At 28.0% G+C, this 22,900-nt stretch overlaps 3 protein-coding genes across 4 annotated transcripts; 2 read left to right on the forward strand and 1 right to left on the reverse strand.

Moving 5' to 3' along the window:
- Positions 1 to 3,893: 3,893 nt before the first annotated feature.
- On the forward strand, positions 3,894 to 9,640 carry LOC105200173. The gene is made up of 8 exons (XM_011167600.3): positions 3,894 to 4,273; positions 4,771 to 4,973; positions 5,058 to 5,214; positions 5,521 to 5,606; positions 5,692 to 5,797; positions 6,046 to 6,176; positions 6,363 to 6,661; positions 6,910 to 9,640. Exons 1-8 carry the CDS (start codon positions 4,198 to 4,200, stop codon positions 7,070 to 7,072), a joined length of 1,221 nt encoding a protein of 406 aa, XP_011165902.2. The 5' UTR covers positions 3,894 to 4,197; the 3' UTR covers positions 7,073 to 9,640.
- Positions 9,641 to 10,032: 392 nt separating this feature from the next.
- LOC105200175 (afadin- and alpha-actinin-binding protein) lies at positions 10,033 to 14,789 on the forward strand. Of its 2 annotated transcripts, none has more exons than XM_011167602.3 (6): positions 10,033 to 10,179; positions 11,197 to 11,337; positions 11,418 to 11,612; positions 11,766 to 11,897; positions 11,984 to 12,095; positions 14,300 to 14,789. In XM_011167602.3, exons 2-6 carry the CDS (start codon positions 11,203 to 11,205, stop codon positions 14,503 to 14,505), a joined length of 780 nt encoding a protein of 259 aa, XP_011165904.1. In that variant the 5' UTR covers positions 10,033 to 10,179; positions 11,197 to 11,202; the 3' UTR covers positions 14,506 to 14,789. The 2 variants fall into 2 exon arrangements, with proteins under 2 accessions (XP_011165904.1, XP_011165906.1); XM_011167604.3 differs by having other exon boundaries at positions 10,047 to 10,179; positions 11,187 to 11,337.
- Positions 14,518 to 22,557, reverse strand: LOC105200174. Its single transcript, XM_011167601.3, has 3 exons — positions 20,197 to 22,557; positions 18,836 to 19,013; positions 14,518 to 16,727 (listed from the first exon to the last, which is right to left on the reverse strand). The coding sequence occupies exons 2-3, from the start codon at positions 18,965 to 18,967 to the stop codon at positions 15,831 to 15,833; spliced, it is 1,029 nt and encodes a 342-aa protein (XP_011165903.2). The 5' UTR covers positions 18,968 to 19,013; positions 20,197 to 22,557; the 3' UTR covers positions 14,518 to 15,830.
- Positions 22,558 to 22,900: the final 343 nt, after the last annotated feature.

Below are 22,900 nucleotides of genomic sequence, written 5' to 3' on the forward strand. Positions count from 1 at the left end.
CAATCATTAATTATGTTAGCTTTGAGACGGTATTATCAGACTATATTCTATTCTAAAATATGAACTTTTAAAGAGCTTTTCCTTCCGATAACTTAATGATCGTTGGATTTTTACGCTTAAGTCGAGACAGATGTATGGCCTCGAGAATGAGAAAGAAGAAAAAAGTTTTGGAAGCATAAGCAGAAAAAAAATATCGAGAATATAATGCTTATAATTAAATTGGAACAAAATATAGATCAATTGGCTATAAACGCGTTACGGATACAGGAACGAGCAATTTATTATTTAAATAGATTAGAAGAGATTATGGACCATGCATGTGCGACATTTAATCACTCACGTAAATGAAATTTCCAGCAAATTTGGGATTATCTTCCTTTACATTGGTCATTTGTCATGCAGTATCGCCGGGCATCGCCAGGCCAGGCTCGGCCGGTTGTTCATGGGCTGTTTGTTCGCACGGTTGTTTCTTTAACGCGCATACATCTCCCGGCGCAGATCCGAGTCGAATTTCAAAGCGCTCCCCCCGGCCTCCCTCGTGTTCCCTGTCTGGCCAAGTAATCACGCGCGGAAGCTTTCGTCATGGGTTTAATACGCCGGAAAGCGTTTTCCAGATGCTCACCCTCGTAAAGCATCGAGACACGACCGACGTTTGTTTCGCGCGAGCGACGTGTCTCTCGTCCGCGGTTCACGTCCGCTTCCGTAATGCACAATAGCGAACGTTGTAATTACTTATTTAATCCATTGAATGGAACCGCGCGCTGCCGACGGGATATCTGGCTTAAGGGAATTCTGCCATGCATTTACAATCTGGGTTCTTCTCCGGGGAATTATATCTGTTGCATCTCCACTAGTAGACATGAATCTCGGGCAATTCGAGAACCGGCAATGAATTAAAAGACTTCTTGTAACCGAATCTTTAAAATCCATGAATTTTAGAACAAAAAGTACATTATGTATTTTTAATTACGTTGCCAATTTATATTAACGGATAATTTTGCTGAAAAAGAGGAGTAAAGTTTAGCGCAAAAAGTTTACAAAATTGATTTTTACTTTTTTTTTAATTAATAAAAACAGTTTTGGCATCAGTTAAATGTAGATAATTAAATTTAACAATTCTGCTATATAAATTTAAGATGCAAAGTAAAAAGATTCTCAGCGAATTATTATTTAGTAAATTCAACGTTGGGTATACTAAATAGTTGGAAAGTTTAAAATAAAATAATAAAATTAAAAGATAATAACTTTTAACTGAGCTTAATTCATTTTAAATTATTTAATTGTTAATTTTAATTAATTATTTTCAAAACACTTTAATTTACTAACTTTTTTCTTAAATTAAAAATTTATCTATGTAAAAAAACAAATTATAAAAAAAATAATATTTTGTTATTTATTTCATATAAATTTAATTTACATATAACGTATTAAATTAATTAATGATTCATATTATGATTATTTTGAGTAATCTAACTTAAAAAAGTATTTTTAATTATGTATTTCTAATTTTATATGAATAATGTTTCTCAAAATTAACTTTTAATATAAAAATAAACTTAAAATGAACTCAAAATTAACTTAAATTAAATTAACTAAAGTAAATTAAAATTAATGTAGTTATGTAAAATTAATTTATAAAATTAATTTAGTTATGTTAAGAATTACATGAACAAAAAGCTAACTAAAACTTACGTTAAGATTAAATTCAGTTAACACTTGTTCTAATTTTAAAAAATATATATTAACTTATTCAATCCTGAATAAATTAAAAGAAACAATAGATAGCAAAATTAAGAATTTGCATTTTATAGCTCAAATATCATTTTAACGTTGTTCTCATGGTTTATTTGACTTACGAAACAGAGTTCCTCCATCCACCACATAGCGCCTGCAGTATTCTAATACCGCACGAAACATGCAGATAGTTGAGCTAACGTATATTGCAACACAATGACACGTGAAGCTCTCAACTTCGTCGCAACATCTGTTGACCCCCTGCAGCGCGCGACCCTTTAGACTCCTCAGGAACTTCGATATCTCGAGGGTTCCTCCGTAACAAGTGCGCACTCCACCACCACCACCCACAGTAAAGAAGAACCGATGTATCGGAAGGCTTGTTGCAAAAAGAATAGAGGAGCGTCAGTTTGCGAAAGATTGTCGAGCAAAGTAGTATGTAAACATAATAGGCGTTTTAAGTTTTCCTCTTTGATAAGAATAAACACTGCATTAAATCTGAATTTCTTCATTTATCTTAGCATGTATAAATTCAGAGATTGATATATTCTTTATGTAAAACTTAGAATTGTTCTATATAAAATAAAGAAATAAATTAAATTAACTTTTTTCTCAAATTAAAAATTTATCTATGTAAAAGAACAAATTGTAAAAAAAAAATAATTTCTTTATAAAAAATAATATTTTGTAATTTGTTTATATAAATTTAACTTACATATAACGTATTAAATTAATTGATGATTCATATTATGATTGTTTTGAGTAATCTAAGTTAAAAAAATTATGTATTTCTAATTTTACATGAATAAATTCTCTGTACTGCGTTGTTTCATTTAAAAACATGAGCGCAAAATTAGCTATTCTTTTTTTTAGAGAAATAGCTTTAAAAAGAGATGTCTTATTTTAAAAATATGTTTTTCTAAAGACTTCTTCTTGAAAACTTTTTCTAAAGATTTCTTACTTATTCAAGGACTTAGTAATACAAGTGCTGAGGTTTCTCAAATATAAATAAGATACAATAAATAATTTTCAACGAAAACGAGACATTTTGCATTCAATATTTCGGAAGTCAATAAAAATGTAAGACAATATTGCGATTTATTGTGAATTATGTTACATGATTGACAGCTTTATTAGCGACGCCGAAATAGATCACGTAAACATTTTTGTGATTTACAAAATAATATTTTTAGATTCAAGCGAATAGTCGTAATTAAGGGGAAAGCAACAAAACGTATACGAGAGTTACCCAACATTAGCCAAAAATATCCATGTCGCGGGTGTAAGAATAGTTTGGGACGACATAAATATTTTCGGAGTTACTGACCCGTCAAAACTCTACAGAACTTCGTTGAGAGGTTGAAGGCCTTGTGAGTATCGGCATCTCACGCAATCTCCCGAAACAAGAGTTCTGATTGTATGTACGTGATAAATACGTACGTGCATATTTGTGTGTATGTGTGTGTGTGTATGGATGTGTGTGTGTCAAGTGTGACAATATACATACTTGAATTAGTCTCATATTACAGACAAATTTATTCAATTCTTCAAACTTTAATACTTTTGAAAATAAAAATATTTAAGAATAAATAGCTTCTATATTTCATATGTATATGTATATATAGATATACATATATAATTAGAACAATTGTTACAACTAATAATTAAAACAATCGTTGCAATTGAAAAATATGCTACACTAGAAATGTGAAATCATTTGATTATTCCATACATTAAGCATCTGCTTGTAACATAATTTATAAATCAATACTCTTTAATATAGAAATTAATATTGTAATTTATTCAATTCTTCAAACTTTAATACTTTTAAAAATAAAAATATTTAAGAATAAGTAGCTTCTATATTTCATATGTATATTGTAATATTGTAATTATATCAAAGTTATTTTATTAAAGATATTCGAAATATTTCAATATAAATTAAATATTTAAAGTATTCGAGATTTCCAAAACATCGTTACAAATATCATACATAACAGACAGTAAGAGCGGAAGGTTTCATAGCCATTCGAACGTTGTGTGTTTACGTTCTTCTTGTGTTAGTACTTTCTTCCTACGTACAATATATCACGTGATAAGCTTATGAATTGAAGAAATTTTCCAGAACATTGCTAGGAATGGGGGGGTATATGAATGGGGGTAGGTTATATAGCCGTGTGAAGAATCGGCGCTCATTCTTCACTGTAACAGTCGCGAGTGAGAATCAGTGTGAGCATCGCCGTCTTGTCTGAATTAATACTACAGCAGCAGGACTGCAGAACTTTTATTAAAATTACATTCTCCTATCAGACATATATCGTCAGACATATACAAGTGAAAATTTGCAATTGTACATATTCACTCGCGTTATACAAAGAATTTGAAAGTTTTTCGGTGTAAATTAAAAAATTTTTCTAAATAATTATGTGTGAATATTAACTAAATTATTAAAAATTATTTAAAATGGAAGAAACAGTGGCACTGATTAAATCATGCATAATTTCGAAGAAAGGCGGCGTACCAGTTATTGATTTGAATGGTGAGTTCTTATTATTTTTTGTATTTAACTAATATTCACTTTACAAAATATATTTACAAGATATGATACAAGCGAATGACAGAGACTCTTTTCAATGTTACGAAATATCGGTATAATAGATAAAAATTATTAAATGATATATCTTTTTAAATTTTTAGTTATTTTGAGATATTAATAACTTAAATCATACATTTAAAATAATTATTTATAATTAAACGTCTTAAGCTGACACAAGTATCAATTTCTGTTATTTGTTCAAATAAGATTGCTTTGCAAAATAAATTTACAAATTTTCTTTTTCTTAATATTAATTTAAAATAAAAATTAAATGCCATCAAAATAAAATGTAGAATTAATGTAGTGAGAAAATCCTTTTATAATACAAATTTTCTTTTTATAAAATATTATTTGATTCTTTTGATGAAATCTTTTGATCTAGAATTTTATACCGTTCAATATTATAAATTTAAGAATAAGAGCGAATGCCGCTTTTACAGATGAGTTTCAAACTCTCGTCGGAGAACCTATTCCTTACCGTAGATTGGGATTTTCGAGTCTCAATGCGTTTTTGCGAAATATAGACGGTTTGGAGAGAACTTGGAACAATTTTGGTGACGAGATATTTACAATAAACGATTCTAAAATCTCTCATATCGACAAACTTATACGCAAGCAGAAAGATAATTATTCTAAGACACGAGTATGTTCTTTTAATACGTATTTTAAAACAAACTCTGTGTAATAATTAGATTGAACAAATAAAGTAATAATAAGTTTATTTCAGGACAAATATTACAAACAATTTATGCGAAATGATGACAATTGTAAATATAATAATGACGGGCGGAGAGAAAGGAACAGATTAGTTTGGAATAACAATCGCTCTAATAGACGAAATCAAAATTACCCTTATCATCGTAATCCAAATTCATATCAAAACAGTAATATTTTCAGCTCATTTTAATCTGTAGACAGAGATAATATTTTATATTTTATGAAATTTAATTTATGTTTAGTTTTTGATCTTGAGAATATTTCTAGATTATATAATTTTAAGATTTTATTTGATTTGTTAGTTTCTATTTATAGCAATTTTTTATTTTATATTTTTGTTTAATTCTGTATTTTATAATTAAACTTTTATATTTTAATTTGAATATAATATAAAAGTTATTTGGAATGACATCCGGGTAAATGTGTTTCATGAAAAAAAAATTTTGTTTTATAAATAAATCGATTTATCTTAGATGGCGTTTATAAAAAAGGAGAAATTTGGAATGGAGTAGAAAATCACTACCCGGTAGTAATAGAAACAAATGAAGTGAAAAATAATGTTAGTATAAAACTTGCTTGACGATGCATTATTCTTAATTGTTTTATAAAAATAATGTTTTATAAATTTATATTAATATTATTAGAATGGCATATACTTACCTGTTGCAAACGGTCAACAATTAATTGGAGACGATTTTTTCCTACAACTTGCAATACGAAATCTTCATCTCCCTATTTGGAGATATAAAGGTACAAGAAAAGTATTCTTTACTAGCTTTTTTACAAAATTTTTAACAAGTCCTATTTGTGTTAAAATCTATGCGTTATAATTTTTCATTCTTTACTACTTAAACAAAATAATTATTTCTTATTTAATTTAAATTATTATTATTTTATCAAAATTAATACGCAATAGAAAAAGATGAAAATAGAAATTGAATACGTTTCAAATTAAATTAAAAGTGAATTTTTCGCTTATTCATTATTGTAATTTACAGACAGCTTAGCATTGCATTGTGGCTTGTGTGTCTCTGGACAGACTATTAGTGACTGTACTCGGGCTTTGAGAAATGTCAGTAGCATCTCTAATCGTGTCGTGATTCTGCTTGGCTCAGCTGATATTTACAACGTAAGTTAATTTGGCTTTGGCTTAGTTTCGAAGTGTACGAGATTAATAAATTAAATGAAAAGTTTCAATGTGTAGAAAGTCTTTTAAACTCATTATTTATTTAGAATTTTAAACTCATTATTTATTTACAAATTATAAGGTACAGTGTAACCCAATTTTTCACAAAACATTTGATTCACTTTGCAGAACGCCACTTGCGACGAGATGATAGATGATATGACGGAACTCTTGCAAGTTCTCCGGTCTAAGTTCCATCTTTCAAACACGGCCATTACCATCTGCACTCTTCCACCTTTGGCCAATCTCGGCATTTACGCCTACAGGAATCAAAGTTTTGCTTTATTCTCTTTCAACAATTGGATAAGATCTTTGGCGTATGATCCGGCTAGACGAGATTCATCTTTTATCAATTATTCCGTAATAGATTTGTACGAAAAGTTCTGTTTAGATGACACGTATATCACAAACTACGACTGGTTTCAAGTGTAAGTATATAGTAAATAATCTAGTTTTTGACTTATTTTCTTTTATTCTTCCCTTTTTTTTCAATTTACCACAATTATCAATTTAATCTTTACATCTGTTTAGAATTGATTGTTTTATTAACTTGTTTTATTAAATGGAAGATTTTATTGAAAGACAAATTTTAATTAGATGTAATCTATACATTTGTTTTTCCTGTATAGCAATTAATTTTGTATTTTTTATTCAACATGTTTACTTGTGATTTTAGGGATGCTCGTAGAGTATCTGGCACGAAATATTCTTATGTGCTGTGGAACCTCAAGGGACGACAGCGAGCTATGAGTCTCATCTGCGAAGAGAACAACATGGATCCAGAAGTCCCAGCTCTTTGTCAAAGCAAAGAGTTTTCCTGGGATCTTTCGTTATATTAAATAATAAACCGTATGGGAAAAGAAGCGGAACGATACACCATGGAAAGCCTTATTCGTCGTTCGGGGCGAAGAATGCTTTCTCGAGGAGTTTCCAAGGCGTATTCTCCCGCTTTCTTCGTAGATGTGTAACTAAGTAGCGTAATTCAAACCAACGCCTTTGTCAGCGCCTCTTCTGTCTATAAAGAAAAAAATAGTTGCATAACGCTACATTTCCTAATAATTAACACTTTAAAGTTAAAATTTTTCTTAAATCACGCAGACAATTCTTTTTAAACTTTTTTTGAAGAATTGATTTTCTGAAACAATTATTTTGTTCATTCTATTTTAAAAATTTATGTGGCTTCTGCTTCATCGCAAAGATAAACTAAAAGCAGGGCAAGGTAATACATATGTCTTTGTACATGAATGTAATGTAAACGTATACAAACGTAATTTATGTATCTCTGTTTTCAAATAGACGTTGATTCAACCGTCGAATACAATTTTGTTTGTTCGTGTTTCAAGGGAATGGCTATTGACATAGACTTTAAATTTGCACGAAATATTGAGTATGTACAATAATTAATATATTCAATACTAAACTTAAACGTTTAAAACTCAAGTTTAAACAGTAATCATTATCGATACAAGGTTCATAATTTTCTCTATCAATTTCTAAATATTAAAATTATCACAGATTTAACAGAAGTTAATCAGTTTCAATATTACTAAATTAATAGTTATAATTTAGAATTTACTCTCCTATTTATAATTTAGACTTTCCCGCTTCACATCGGAACAGATTAAACAGATAATAAGCTCGTGCCTCGGGAAACTAAAAAGTATAGTGCATTTTTACAATTAGAAGCGGGTATAATTTAAAAATGATACGCATACTTTTTTTTAAAAATCTTGTCTTTTCCTAATGAATAGATTACACGAGCTAAGTTTAATCAAGTTCCTCACCGTGTGTTTAAGATTAACTTTTTTTTGCATTTACATATAGTTTCCCATGTAGATTTGATTAATTATTAATATATACTTATGTTTAACGGTTTTACAATTCAACTTCAGTACTTACAAATTCAAATAGTACTCGATATAAGAAAATTCATAAATTCCTCTCTATTTAATTTTAAATACTTTTCTGTAGAAACCTCTTCTTTTCTTAATGAACGGATTACGCGAAGATTATTTTTAATCAAGTTCCTTGCTATTTGTTTAAGATTAACATTTTGCATATATATTGTTTCTCACATAGATTTGATTAATTATTAATATATGTTTAATCTTGAAACTTTTACAACTTCAAAACTTACAAATTTAAATCTCAAATTTAATTCACAAGTTTAAAAGTAATCGATGTAAGAGATTCATAAATTTCTACATTTATTCCCTAAATACTTTTCTTTAGAAATCTTGTCTTTTCCTAATAAATGGATTACGCGAGTTAATTTTAATCAAGTTTCTCACCATTTGTTCAAGATTAACATTTTTGCATATATATTTTCTATGTAAATTTAATTAATTATTAATATGTATTTAATCTAAAAAAAACTTTCACAACTCAACTTCATAATTTACAAATTCAATTTGCAAATTTAAAAGTAATCGGTATAAGAGATTCATAAAGTTCACCATTTAATCTCTAAACTGTTAAAATTATTACAGATTTAATAAAAGTCATCCAGGTTCAGTATTAATAAATAACAGATGCATTTTATGAAACATGATCAAACGAAATTTAATAAATTATATTTATGAGATATTTACTATTTTGTAAAAAGATTGAGTTATCATGAGAAGGAATTAATATAGGTACAGATTACAATTTTTTTCGTGTGTACGTATATATAAGTATTGTGTGCACGTATATTTAATCGAAATATTTGTTTATTATTATTGTATTCGATGTATTTTAATATACGCTAACATTTAAGTATATGTATTAAATATTCGCAAGCAAGTTTAAAAAATGCAATGTTAAATTAAAAAAAAAAAAAAAAAATTAAAATTAGTCAATTAATTTTATAGTTAAATGGAATTAAATTATTTAAGCTGATTACTACAGCGTCAGATTCCAATTAAAGAAAATTTGGTAAATGGAATGAATAAAATGATTGATTTGAAAAATCAATTCTTCAATTAAAGTTTAAAAAGAATTGTTTTTGTAATTTAAGAAGAATTTTCATTTTGAAGTGTAATTAGGTAGTAATCCTAACAGCACACTTCATCCAGGGGACGTCCCACGGGACGTCCCCCGAGCGTTCCATGGGCGTCTCATTTGGGAGATCTGTGCTGTTAGGGAAATTAAAAAAATGTAGCGTTTAAATTAATTTTGAATAACTTTAGAAAAGAATGCGAAAGATCTTATCTAAAAGAAAAAATTTGTTAACACAGACTTGCAATGACAATGTTGTGATAGTAGCGCCATTAAAATACATGTTATAATAATGATATCACGCTAGCGTTATATCTAATTTTATGATATTTATCATTTTGGTAATGTATTTAAAAAATATGTAATTGACGCGTCAAATTTTAATGCATGTACACGTATTGTGACCAATAAATCACGAATGCATATAATTCATTTATTTTTCTTCTTTCACAAAGAAAGCTTAAATTTATTGTAGTTAAATGATTTATATATAAGATAAGCTTTTATTTATAATCAGGTATTAAATTATTCAAGGAAATAATTCAAAGGAAGCTATAAATAAGAGTTTGAATTCTAATCAGAAATCAAAGATAATATCTTTTATGAAATTTAAAATTATTAATTGTCAGCAATTACTTTATTGGTATCAATAATCTATATTAAATCTAGATTTAATTAAAAATTTTACAGAATTTTTTTTTAAATGATGATCACTTACTTATGTCTCTTTTTATTTGACAAATTGTGATACTATTTAAAGGATTTCTGTTTGAAAATAGAAAAAAGGGGAATTCTGACATGCGCGTTAGAGAGAGTAAAGTTGAAGTTTAGGCAGGTTTAGGCTTTGATTGCAATTGGTTGGCCACCATAGAAATGCGCAGAAATTGTCAATTGTAGCGTGTACGAGTGTACGAGGAACAAAGAAAATAACTGCAATGAAATAAGGACAATATAAAAATAAGAACGAGTAAGTAAAAGTATAAATGAAAATGATGCCAATTAGAAAATTGATGTAAGATTCTTTGATAAAGGTATACTTTGAGAAAGGTATTTATTGAGGTTAGGAATTACAAAGGAATGATTGATCTCTTTGTTAGGATTTGTAAACATGTGAAATACTCTATCTGACTGGCACAAGTAGCATAAATTAGGTGAAAGAAAGAAGCGCAAATATTAATTTATTTATAACAAATACATAATTTGTAGTCATTGTACAATAATATCAATGCATTCGGAAAAATTTATATAATCCATTGATATATCTATCTTTTGATAAAATGGCATTGAAAGAATTAATGCAAGTAATTACTGCTACTAAATTATATTTATATAATAAATATGAATAAAAAATGTATTATTGATCGATACACTTTCCAAAAAGTACTATAAGTAAATTTTTATATTTTCTTTACTTAAAAATTCTTTTAACTTTAGTTTTTCAAAAAATGTCTTGTAATAAAACTTAAATTTGATGAAAAATTGTTCAACTTTATAATACTGGCTGTAGCATTATCTTCTGTGGGATTATAATTCTTATACTTTGTATAAGGTGTGTTTCTTAGTGAATAAAACTCGATATTCAATTAATTGAGGGTAGTTGAAGTATTGAAAAAGAAATATATTTATTATAAAATAGAATGTATCATATTTATAATATTTTATTTAGACAACTTAAAAACTTAGATGCTATAAAGTAAAATTTTTTAAAATAGTTGAAACAATGTTAATATAATAATAAAACAATTCTCTTTAAAGATAGGTGTAATATTGCAGTATTTGTGAAAAAAGACAATATAAGATCTTAATAAAGCAAGAACTAATATCAGAATTGTTCTATGAACTTAACTATTAACTTGCATATATTATTAATTTTTGTTTGTGCGAGTTTGCTTAAAACAAATATTACTTTACATCAATTTTAACAAAAAATGTTTAATTTTATTTTTGTCTTTAGTAGAAATGATTTAAAAATAGGCATTTGCAGGTAAATATGAGTTCCGTTTCTAATGGTGCTTATCTAAAGAGGAATCTAAGAAGTATGTTTACTGAACGGAACAACTCAACCAGTGAAGAGATATTTTGTAAACATGACAATTTGAAGCAGTCTTTATATATCTTGAATGAGGTAATGAAATAGATATGACCCATAACTTTATTAAAAGTACATACATGTACACAGCTATTAATTAATGTCTAAATTTACAGGAATTTGAGTCATTCGATATCTCACCGGTAACCGTAGACAACGATCTGCAAACCTCAGAATCAATGAAAAAGTTATCTGTACAAGTGATAAATGCTACTTGGAAATTGAAACATAAATATAGATATTTAATGCAATTGCACGATCAATTAATTGATTTAAATCGAAGAACTGTCAATGATAATGATAATCTCAAGGTAAGTTTGTGCTTTTATTTAAAACTTGTATGAGTACTAAGATATTTTGTATTATTCCATGCTGCACAATAAAATAATCAGTAAGTACATGGAAATGCTATATACTATGTATAAAATTATAATTCATAATTATAATCAAATTTCTATTAACAGAATCATGTAAGGCGTCTGAAGGAAGATATACAAAAAAAGGAACTTATGATATGCAAAGCAGAAGAAAGAGAAAGAAGACTTAATGTTAAATGTGAGGATGTATCACGTAGTCTGAAGCAGGAAAAAGATGAGGTAATTCGATTTATGTAGAATATGCTGTACAGATTATAATTTACTGATTGATACACAAAAATTGAAGTTAAATATCTGATTCACAGGTACGGAAGTTAAAGAAACAAGCTCAGTTTAGAGAGACTCAACATGAGCATGAAATAAGAAGAATCGTGCAAAGTAGACAAAAGCTCCAAGAACAATTACGAAAGTCTGCTGGTTAGTAGATGTTTTTAGTTGATTAGTCTAAAAGACAGCCACACGTTTAATAAGATTAAGCTTTTGTTTAATATTTATATTTGCTTTACACTAATTAAGAAAAGATTAATCTTATTAAATGTGGCTATTTTTAGTTTTTGCTTTATATTTATAATGCTTAATATGTAGTATTAAAATATGATACAGAATGTTTTCTAAATTTTAATATGATATTTAAAAGTATCCAAACAATTAAAAACAAAGTATTCAAAGAAAGACTATGGGATAAGAAGTGCACAGAGAAGTTATATAATAATGTCAGAGGTGCTAGCGAGTCCTTTTTTTCACTTTTTGTCTTTTTTTTTGTAAGAGTTTACTTTTAGTTTTTTTTTTTTCAAATTTGATCACTTTCCCGTTTTTTTATCATTCATAAACTGAAATCTCGATAATATTCAACAGCCTTAGCTGCTGCAGCTGCTGAACATTTATTTTAAAATTTAAGAGAGTTAAACATTTTCGGTTTCTTTAATCTTATAAGTTGAAGAAACCCAAAACTAGTTTTAGTATCGCGAAAATCAATCGAGTTCTTCCACTAGGGATTTCTGAGGCTCATCTCTAAGATGAATAGCTTATTTTTTAGCTTGAAGATGTGCTAGTCCTTGCTGAACACGAGCGAATAGATCATTACTGGAAAAACATTTTTGGTATAAAAAACTTGATGGAAGAATCCAAAATTTTCATTAATATCAACAATTGTGAAAGCTAAATTGAATCTCGTGCATGGTTGGGCTGATGTAGATAGGCGTTTTAGTGATTCTGGTAAACAATTAATAGAAGAGCTTTAATGTCAACAAAGACACTCAAAATGATAATTTAAGGATGATTTGAAAAAATATAACAAGCCCGATTGAATTCTCATTACGAAACAACTGATGATAATGGGATGTCTAGCACACAGTAGATAAAAAGCCTATTTACAAGTACAAAAAAAAATGAAAACTGAAAAAAAGTGAAGAAAAGCAGAAAGAAAAAGATAAGAAAATGCAGAAATGGCTTATGAAAGATCAGATAAAAAGGAGAAATGACATTTCTGTACTTAAGGCTCAATATAAAGAAGTGAAATAAGAAAATGATATGATAACAATATAAAGGCTAGAGAAAAATTATTCTAAGAGGATATTAATAAGATTAAAAGTGCTCTGAAGGAAAGACTTTCAAAAATTACAAATTGCTCATGGATTGCTTGAAGGGGCTCATGTAATGAAATCAAAAGATAATTTTCAGATTAAGCCACTACACAAAAAATTAGAGACGTGTAAAACTACTCTTATAACAATTTTTTTTTTTTTTTTTTTTTTAAAAGACTTGAATTGAGAGTATTGTAACTAACAATGATATGCATGTACCTGATAATTTTACCTAGTGAAAATGTAAATGTTTATTGTTGTAATATATAATAAGAGTTATTTTATTTTGTTAAAATATGATTAATCAAATTAATTTTATTTTATTTTTGGGGATGAAATGTGACACCAAAGATGTGTTTTAGAATGTGTACTAGATTTTCATGTTTAGTACATGAAACTATACTGATTTTTCATGTTTAGTACATAAAATACATATTAGATTGTATCTATATTCTTGAGTTATTTTAAGCAAAAACTTCCTTTGTACTAAATGTGATAACAAAAAAATAAGTTATATGAAGATTTTTCTTCTCGTAGAAATAAATACGCGTTTAAATTGTTTTTAATTTTGTTCGTGTATTGAATTCGTTCAAAGTAATAATTAAACGGTACTACGATGTATTTTATTTATCGTCATTTTTATCACTTTTTTGTGAAAAAGTTAACTTTTTCCCCTTTTTTTTCCCTTGGATATCGCTAGTTCTCTTGTAATGACATAATTTTAAATTATTACATTTTTTACCATGCTACTTTAATGGCCTTTTTTTCCAAGTATATTGTTTGTTGTATTTTGTTTTTTTTTCTAAATTTTAGTTTATTAATGGAATACAATTGCTTCGTCATTTTTAAATAAAATTTTCTTTGTATATTGAATAAATGCAGCCAGTTCAACTTGGCTGTATTTCGAATTGCTTATTGACAAAGCGCACTCAAAATATTTTGTGTTATTATGTTTGATGCTTAGAGTATAACACGAGTATAATCACAAATATATACTAAAATGTTATAAAATATATAATTTTTTTATAATTTTTATAGGTTCTTTTACACCAAGAGATAAATTATTACAAAAAATGCATGAGGAGGAATTAGCTTCGTATCAGCAAACCATTTGTCGTTTGGAAGAAAACAATAGGCAGATGTTGGAAGAAATCCATAATCTGAAGGAAGCTCTGGAGTTACATCAAAATGGATTTGACTTGCATATTGAAGCATCTGGAAAATGGGCTAATGCAAATACTTGAGTGCTAAATGTAATTGATATTTGTAATTTATTTATTTATTTATAACTTGGATGTACAGGAAAATAGTGCATACAATGGTTAGAAATATGGTATAGTCATAGTAATACCGAGTTTTGTAGTAATATTACCTTTCGTAACTAGAGAACTTTATGTATTTTTAATAAGTTTTGTTATTTTATGTGTTAAAGTGTATTAGAAAGACAATTTAAATGAGTTTTTTGTATTAGAAAGGTTTCGTTGAAGATTCTTGAATAAAATAAAGGTACTTTGTAATTTTCCTAACATTTATTGTATACATTTTGTATTTTAATATAAGTATGTTCTCTTTAGTTACTTTTCTTATTTTTTCTATGTTTGCAATTTTGAATATTTAATTACATTTTTAAGAAAAGAATACGAATAATAATTTAAAAGAGTTCAAATTAGAGTATCTAATATAATAAGGAAATAACTTGAAAATCTGACAAATTGTTCTTTTCTATAGTTATAACTGAAGGAAAACTGAGTGATTACAATATAGTAATGCATCCCTATTATTTGATTTTCCATTATTTTTTGCAAACATCATGATTTATTTGCACAGTGGATTATATAGTTTAGATCATTTTATATATCACGTTTCTTTTTATAATGGTGTAATACTTCTTCACAGAACATTTTTTTTAGGGGGTGGTAGAGCCATAAAATACATCTGAATTTTTTGCTTGAGCAATTGTTTTATCGTTAAATTATCCAGCGTCTTGATAGTACAGTCACATGAGAAACAATTCAGCGCTTAGAAATATATAGATGCTGTTTTTAGAATTATTTTGTTCATTGTTATACATTTCAATGTACTGAGAGAAAAGTTAAATATAAAATTAATATAATAAATCAATAATTACAGCTCCAAGAATAAATCAAGTTATAAAACCAATTGTCAATATGAATCTTCGTGGTTGTTGGGCGTGAGATAGTAAGAATATGAAATTCTTCTAAAATTCTAAAGAGTCCATATTTTGAAACATTTATAATGTAAATTGATAACAAAAATAATAATTATATACGTAAAATAATTAAAAAAATTTTTTTATTATATTTATTATCTTACGCCCCAACAACATGCAAAGGCTCATATTGTCAATTGAGTTTATAATTTGATTAAATACAAAACTTAAATATAATTTTAGTTTAAGAGAGTATTTATATTTTAACTTAACTGCATAGATATTTGATCTAAAGAAATTTAATCAAGTTGAAAGAAATCAATCACTTTTTTTTCAATATATTGAACCAAGGAGCAAGATTGGTTTTTTAAAAGCCGATTTTATCTAATTAAACTCAAGTTATAAAACTGCTTTTGTTAGTGTTGCAGCATGAAGACATAAGATGTAGCGCATAATAATGAACCCTGTCAACAAGATGTATATTGGGATCGTCGCTCGACAAGGAGCCTGTCCGCTGCTTTTTAAGCATTTGCAGTTACCGGCTTTGCAGACCGTGTTATTTCGAATCGTAAGGGATTCCGTTTCTCCATGTTGATCGCCTCCCGGGTAAGCTATCTCGTTCGGCAATCTGTTGTCGGTGCTATCAATGCGTTTCGAACTAAGTCTCAGGGTACTCTTGCCATCCGCGCAAATGCCTTTTATTATGATGGCGGTCGTAGTGACTAGGTTCATGCTCACGTTCGAAAAGATGCTGTTTCTCACGATGGCGACGTCGCCTTGGATGGACATCACTCCCGGTTTCTGCATCTCGAACTTGGAGCCGATAATCTCGATGTTCAGAAAATTGGCGAAGTTCAATCTTTCCTTGATATTACGCAGCTCGCTATTCTCAATGCGCAACATTCTTGTGCCTCTCTCAGAGACGTTTAGCCAGTCCATCCGTTCGATCGTAACGTTCGTCATAATAAAATGTGTTACATTGATGGAAGTGAACTCTTCGTCGAAGTTCTCGATGAGCGCGTTCTCGATTGTGAGCATGTCGATAGCCATTGTGTTTGTGAACGTATAGCTCGCAATCGTTGGTATCCAACCAATGTTTGAGAGCTTCAGTAGTTTCATGTGGCTCGATGTGAAGAAGACGTCAAAGATCAGCTTGTTTTTGATATTCTGAATTACCATCTCCTCGAGACCATTCGCCTCTGGAAAACTGGAGTAATAGAGGTTCGCTGAAGCGCAATCTGTGACAGACACGCTGATAATGTTCGTGTAATTGTAGTCTTCCGGTAGGAAAAACTCCTGAAAAATCAGATCTAATTAAACCAGATCTAATCAGCCATTTCAGCTTATTTTACGTTCTTGTATATTTTATCATCAGCATTATTACGAAGAGACACACAGAAAAGAAATTATTAATTTTAACTGACATTATTAATTATAATTATAATAGTATCAAATCAACAACTATATCTCATATAAGCAAGAATACAAAAATTTTTAAGAGTTACATAGTTTTAAATTTCTCAGTAAAATATATTTTTATTTCAATAAATAGTTATCTAAATGGCATGATTATTTTGATAACATGTGTATACCTAGTATTAAAAAGTTGTAATTTTTTAATTTGGAAATATTGTTTTCTATTTGACACTTTTTTCCTCTCAGTTCATGGAAATTATTATTGAAAAGATAAATGTATGTTGATGAAAAGATAAGTATATCTTGATGAAACTATACAAAATTTGTTTATATAAACAAACTAATGTTTATTAAGATTATCAAATTCTTTAAAGATTTTATATTTTTCTTTATGGGACAATGATTATCGATGTTTTCTTCTGCATTATAGCAATATAATCATTATCTTTTAGTAATATTATTTTATTTCCTAATAAAAAATAGGATAAAAAGAAAGTATGCTATAAAAATTTTAAGGTTTCCAGTCCTAACATTGCAAAATAAGTGACATGTGTATAAATTAAAAAGTAGAGTTAAAAAGTTTAAATTATAAAGTGCGGATTTATTATTTACATTAACAAATGATTGCTTGTCTTTATTAAAATATAATAATATTGAAATACAGTTATAATAATCTGCATATACATGTATCATCTATCTGTATCTGATATTACTAAGATTATTAAAAGGAACTTTTAATGGGTATCCAGAAGAATACGTTTTGTGAAGGAAAATTTTCCGATTTAGATTTTGCATTGCAATCTCTGTTCATACAGCGTGCAAAAATAAGAAACGAAGACTGTTTTGTTAATTCCAGTTATTGATTGAAGGATATACAAATTATACGGATATAATTACAATAATTACGTAATTGAATTAGTCACTAAACTAATTTGCGATTAATTCAATTATGTAATCATATCCGTATAGTTTGTGTATCCCTATAGCGGTATTCATATTCCGATTATCTTAATTACAATCCAGAGATGCTGTATAATTTTATCGATTGAATGAAATCTTAATAGTGCCCATAATCAGACTTTAGATAATATTGAATATAAGATTGAATTATAACTATCGCCCCTAATCTTTCGTTATTTACAATCCTTTAAACGACAAAATATTATTTAATCTTCTTGTTCTTTTATTCTTTTAAATAGCAGAAAATTAATTCTATCTTGTTAACAAAATATTGCAAGTATTTACTTGAAAATTTAAATTAATCAGAATTTAAAAGTCAGGTATTCGATCGGTTTGAAAATGATTGAAATTGGCGCAACACACGATCGTGGTTTTAATTTTATATTTTACAATGTGCACGTGCATAATTCTTTATTTCTTACAATTAGCTATATTTTTATAAAAACGTTATGTGATGCCAATAAAGAAGACTCGAAATTCAATGTAGTCAAAAGTTTAATCTCTTGTTATTTCTTCTATTACTATGAGAGTATTTGCAACTTGAAAACTATTTAGTTGGAACAGAAGTTCGTAGCGTTATTTATGTGAAATTAAAAGAAAATAGTTATTTGTACATAGAACTATTTAACCACATGTCAATATGAATTTTTGTTTTAACTCAATACTAGCTAATATTTACTTTGCGCAGATGTAATCGATGTTCAATATTTCTTCGAAGATTTTCTTTTATTTATTTACAATTATTATTTATTTAATTTCAATGTTTACCGTTATCTATATAAAATTATATAGATAATTTTCTAGATGAAAAGATGATTTAATTTTTATGTAGATTATTGTTTTCTATGTTATTAAAATTATGTTATGTATCTTTATATTATAGATAAAAAATAGACTTAATGTTAACAACGAATATAAAGTATTGTTTTCTCTTAGCTAGTTCCGTGCAGAAAAATATTTGTCCAAACGAAATACGAGCGAATTGCAGAGATTATCACGATATGATATAGATGTATTAATCAGTATACCTCGTTTCCGATGCAACTGCACGTAATCCTCCTTTCATTGTGAACTTGGCATTGTTCGCTGATGTTATTCGCAGCCGCAGACAATGCCGCAGTGAGTATTACAGCTAGAAGGGTCGTTCCCATATTCACCATACACGCTATATCTGCGTATAAAATCTCACCGTCGATTGTGCTCGCGCTGAAATTAGAAAGGGAAATGTTTCATTCTAAATTGATAAGGATGTACATATGACTGCGTACGATTCAAAGTCGGTCTTTTCTTTTAAACTGTTTTTAATTAAACATAGTTGTACATTTTGAGATATTAATTACTCCAAGTGCAGGACAAAGACAAATACATTAATTAATCATATATTGTATTTTTTTCATATTTAATTTTAGTGAATTTGGTACACATTTTTTATTCATCGATAAAACAATGATTCAAGTCCAATTCTTTTTGAATGTTGTAACCATTTAATTTTCAAGCGATTACTTATCGCATTCGAATAGTATTAGGTTTTTCACATCAACATGTTTTATTAATTTTATTGCGAATTTATCTTTGTGTAAAAATGAGAATTGTACAAGAATGAAAACAAGCAGAGTACAATGTGGAAAAGGTGGTAGATGATATTAATTTGTAGCATAAAGCAGAGATAGAGTCGAAAAAACTGATTCTAAAAAAATGTGATTATTATACACAGTATAAAGCATTTTGCATTATATTTATATTATTTACTCCCTTTTGGTTTTGTTTAAAATTTCAATTTTTATGTTAAATTTTTAAAATACACGATTATTAATCTAACATATTTATGAATACTTAATATTTTAACATTTTGTGTAAAATATTGATATTTATTTCATAACATTAAAGTAATAATTTATGTAGTAAGCGAACAAATAAGATACAAAAGTAAATAGTTTTAAAATATGAATTTTTAAGAGAGAGAAACAAATGAATAAAATTTTACTCATTATAAATGTTAATTTTATTGAAAAAGTATGTTACTACAATTTGCTTCCAAATATCAAAGTGTTACATTTTATATGCTGGTTTGTAACAGATTTATATTACCTTCTAACATATTCATTTTGTATTAATTAAATTAACACAAAAAAATCGAATAAATCGAACGTTTAGCACGTTCAATATAAATTTAGCACAAATTTTTTAACTATGTAATATTAAACCAAATATTGTTTTCAGATATTGATTGTTTTTAAAACGCACTATCTATTGACCTTTTAAGCAGAAATAGAATATATTCAATTTTTATAAAATAAAAATTTCGAGATTAATTTTTTGGCGATTATAAGTTACTTGTCTCAAGAAAATCCGATTTTGAAACTAACAAATAAGAAAGTAACGCTCTTACCATATTTTTGAATGTAGTATTAGTCATCTGAACGGAAAACTAATTTTTTTTAGATTCTCCTCATTGTCTTTTTCTTTAAAAAATCCCTCATTTGCGTTTTCTGCAAGTTTTTCTTTCGACGCACTTAATATTAGATAGATTTCAAATTCCCAATGATGTTTCAACGACACACTGCCTATCAAATCCTCTGTTGTTTCACAAAGAAATCGTCGGAATAGCGGGCACCACTTTTTCGATGTTGAATGTATCGTAGCGATAGCAATGACTATTTCGGGTGTCGCATTCGACCGACGATTGAATCCATGGTCGAGTGCGCGATTAAGATAGACAGTTCTTCCGCGCCGCTTTTTTATGGTGATTGACGTGTAACGTATAACGTGCTGTTTAGTAAATATATTCCGGTAGCCGCGAAGTCCAGGGTTTGGCGTGCTCGCTAATGTTACACAGTCGGCGGCTTGACAATGTCAATGCGATGAGAACACACCGGAAAAACGTGGTCAGTCCGGCAGAGAACATTATCTCAGAACTGCATTAACAAAAGAAGATAAGTTGTGATATTAACTATCCTGATAGCATTATTTTGCTCGTTATATTACTAATGAATGTTACTAATGGCTAGAAATTGCTTCATAATTCATAGACTTTGATGTTAATAATATTCTTAGAAATTTAGAATTAATGGAAATTTATCTGGATTTGCAAATTTTATCTACTCTGATTTAACAAAAATTAAAGACAGCATAAACAATAAATAAAATAAACGGTAAAATATTATTATAATTTGATGTCAAAATATTTCTTTTCTGGTTAAATTTAAGATGTGTGATTGAAACGGAAATTAACGGTGCATAGTTTGGAAAATTGAAAAAGATATTTACAAAGACATATAAGGAACATTATTCAGCATTAAGATCTTGCCATGACCGTCTATGGGTCTATCTCGATTTGAATTGCTTATACGAGAACGTGGTTTTATCTTAATTATTTTATAAAATATTACTCTTTAACTAATTCAAGTATATATCTTATTTTAATAAAAATTTAATTGATTTAATTCGAGAAAGTATATGTGCTGTTAATATTATGTTATATAAAGTTATAAAAAGGTATAAAAAATAACTGTTAATAAATTAGATTCAGACTGATGAAAATGTCAAATATAAGATTAGCAGGCCTATGCCAGTCACAGCGGTTCTTAATGCTAAATAATAATTTTTTATTTTTAAAACCTTCAGCTTGTTAAAATATTTTATAAATAATTTTTATAAATGCTTCTGAAACATTAATAAAATTCTCCTTGCCCAGAAGAACCGATTGACCAATCGGAACAAAAAGTTTTATTAATTCATCAAAAAATGCCTTAAAACATTTATACATTGGTCGCAGCTATAAATTATACATGTAATCTATCAATTGTGCTGTAGAGATGGCATTGCCACAATCTTTTTCTTGCTGCAAACGTAAAGACTCGTCTTAAACAATTGTTCGGTTTTTTGTTCAATAAATGTCGACGCGCCGCGGCGCAAGCTAATAAAATTAAAACCTGTAAGACGCGACAGGTCACGTCGCGTACAAATTAATTGGCTGGCGAGTCACATGAATATCTACACGCATATGACGCGTAATATAACGAACCGAACAATTTAAAAAATAAACATTGAACAAAAGCGAAAATTTGAGAACATGCTCTGGTATTGAGTTTTTCCTGTTTGGAAGACAATTTTAATTCTTTTTTTGTAATTGCATTTATTTTATGTTAATTCCTATAATTATATATAAAATTATATATAAAAAAGAAAAGTCATGTGTTTTTGTTACAAAAATTAGAATTTTATTATTATTTTTTTTTAGATATCGGCCGTTTTATAATAACAACTGCACTGTGGTAATACTTTTATCACTGTGTATGAAAAAATTTTTGAGAAAAGATTTTCTCACAGTATTTTTGAAAAGTATTCCAATTCGTATAAAAATTTTGAAAAATGTTTTTATCAGGTTTATTGATCGAAATATATAGATAATACATCAATCAGGATGCAAACCTGCATCTCCCTATTACATTCCATGCAGGTATCTTTCTAAGCTATCTCTTTTCTCGGCTATCGAGGTATGTGATAAAATGATAAAACGTGGCGCGCAGTTTCCGTGATCTGGAGATTGAAAAAAATTCACGTAAAAATTATTATTCGACATCTGCCGGAAGCTATACGATATTAACCTCCTCTTCTTTGTGCTCGACAATTATTATTAATATAAAAATAAAGCCACATAATATATTCAGCAATATTATTTTCAACATTAGAACATGTATTCCTTATTTAATTTAATATTGTGATGCCACATATAAAGACAGAAAAATAAATACATCATTAAATAAAATATTTCATATATCTAATAAAATTGTGATTTTTAGAAAATTATATAATTGAATATCCTAATACAATATAATACGATTGTTACAGAGTTGCAGAAAATTTCAAATTGATATTTTTATCAGGACTACTACGGTGATGCAACGGAAAATTAAATTACAGATTAGTTAGTTTGTATTAATTTGCAATACCTACGTTTCCCCGTATTAAGTCATTACATACGCACGACGCAGATACAAGGAAAAAGAAATCGTGTGATGGATCGAGATGAGAGGTTGAGCAATTGTTATCTTTGTAAAGTTAATTATTCATCATCTCGAAATCGCGAGAAT

The sequence above is a fragment of the Solenopsis invicta genome, chromosome 7 (genome assembly GCF_016802725.1).
Source record: "Solenopsis invicta isolate M01_SB chromosome 7, UNIL_Sinv_3.0, whole genome shotgun sequence".
Taxonomy (NCBI): Eukaryota; Metazoa; Arthropoda; class Insecta; order Hymenoptera; family Formicidae; genus Solenopsis; species Solenopsis invicta.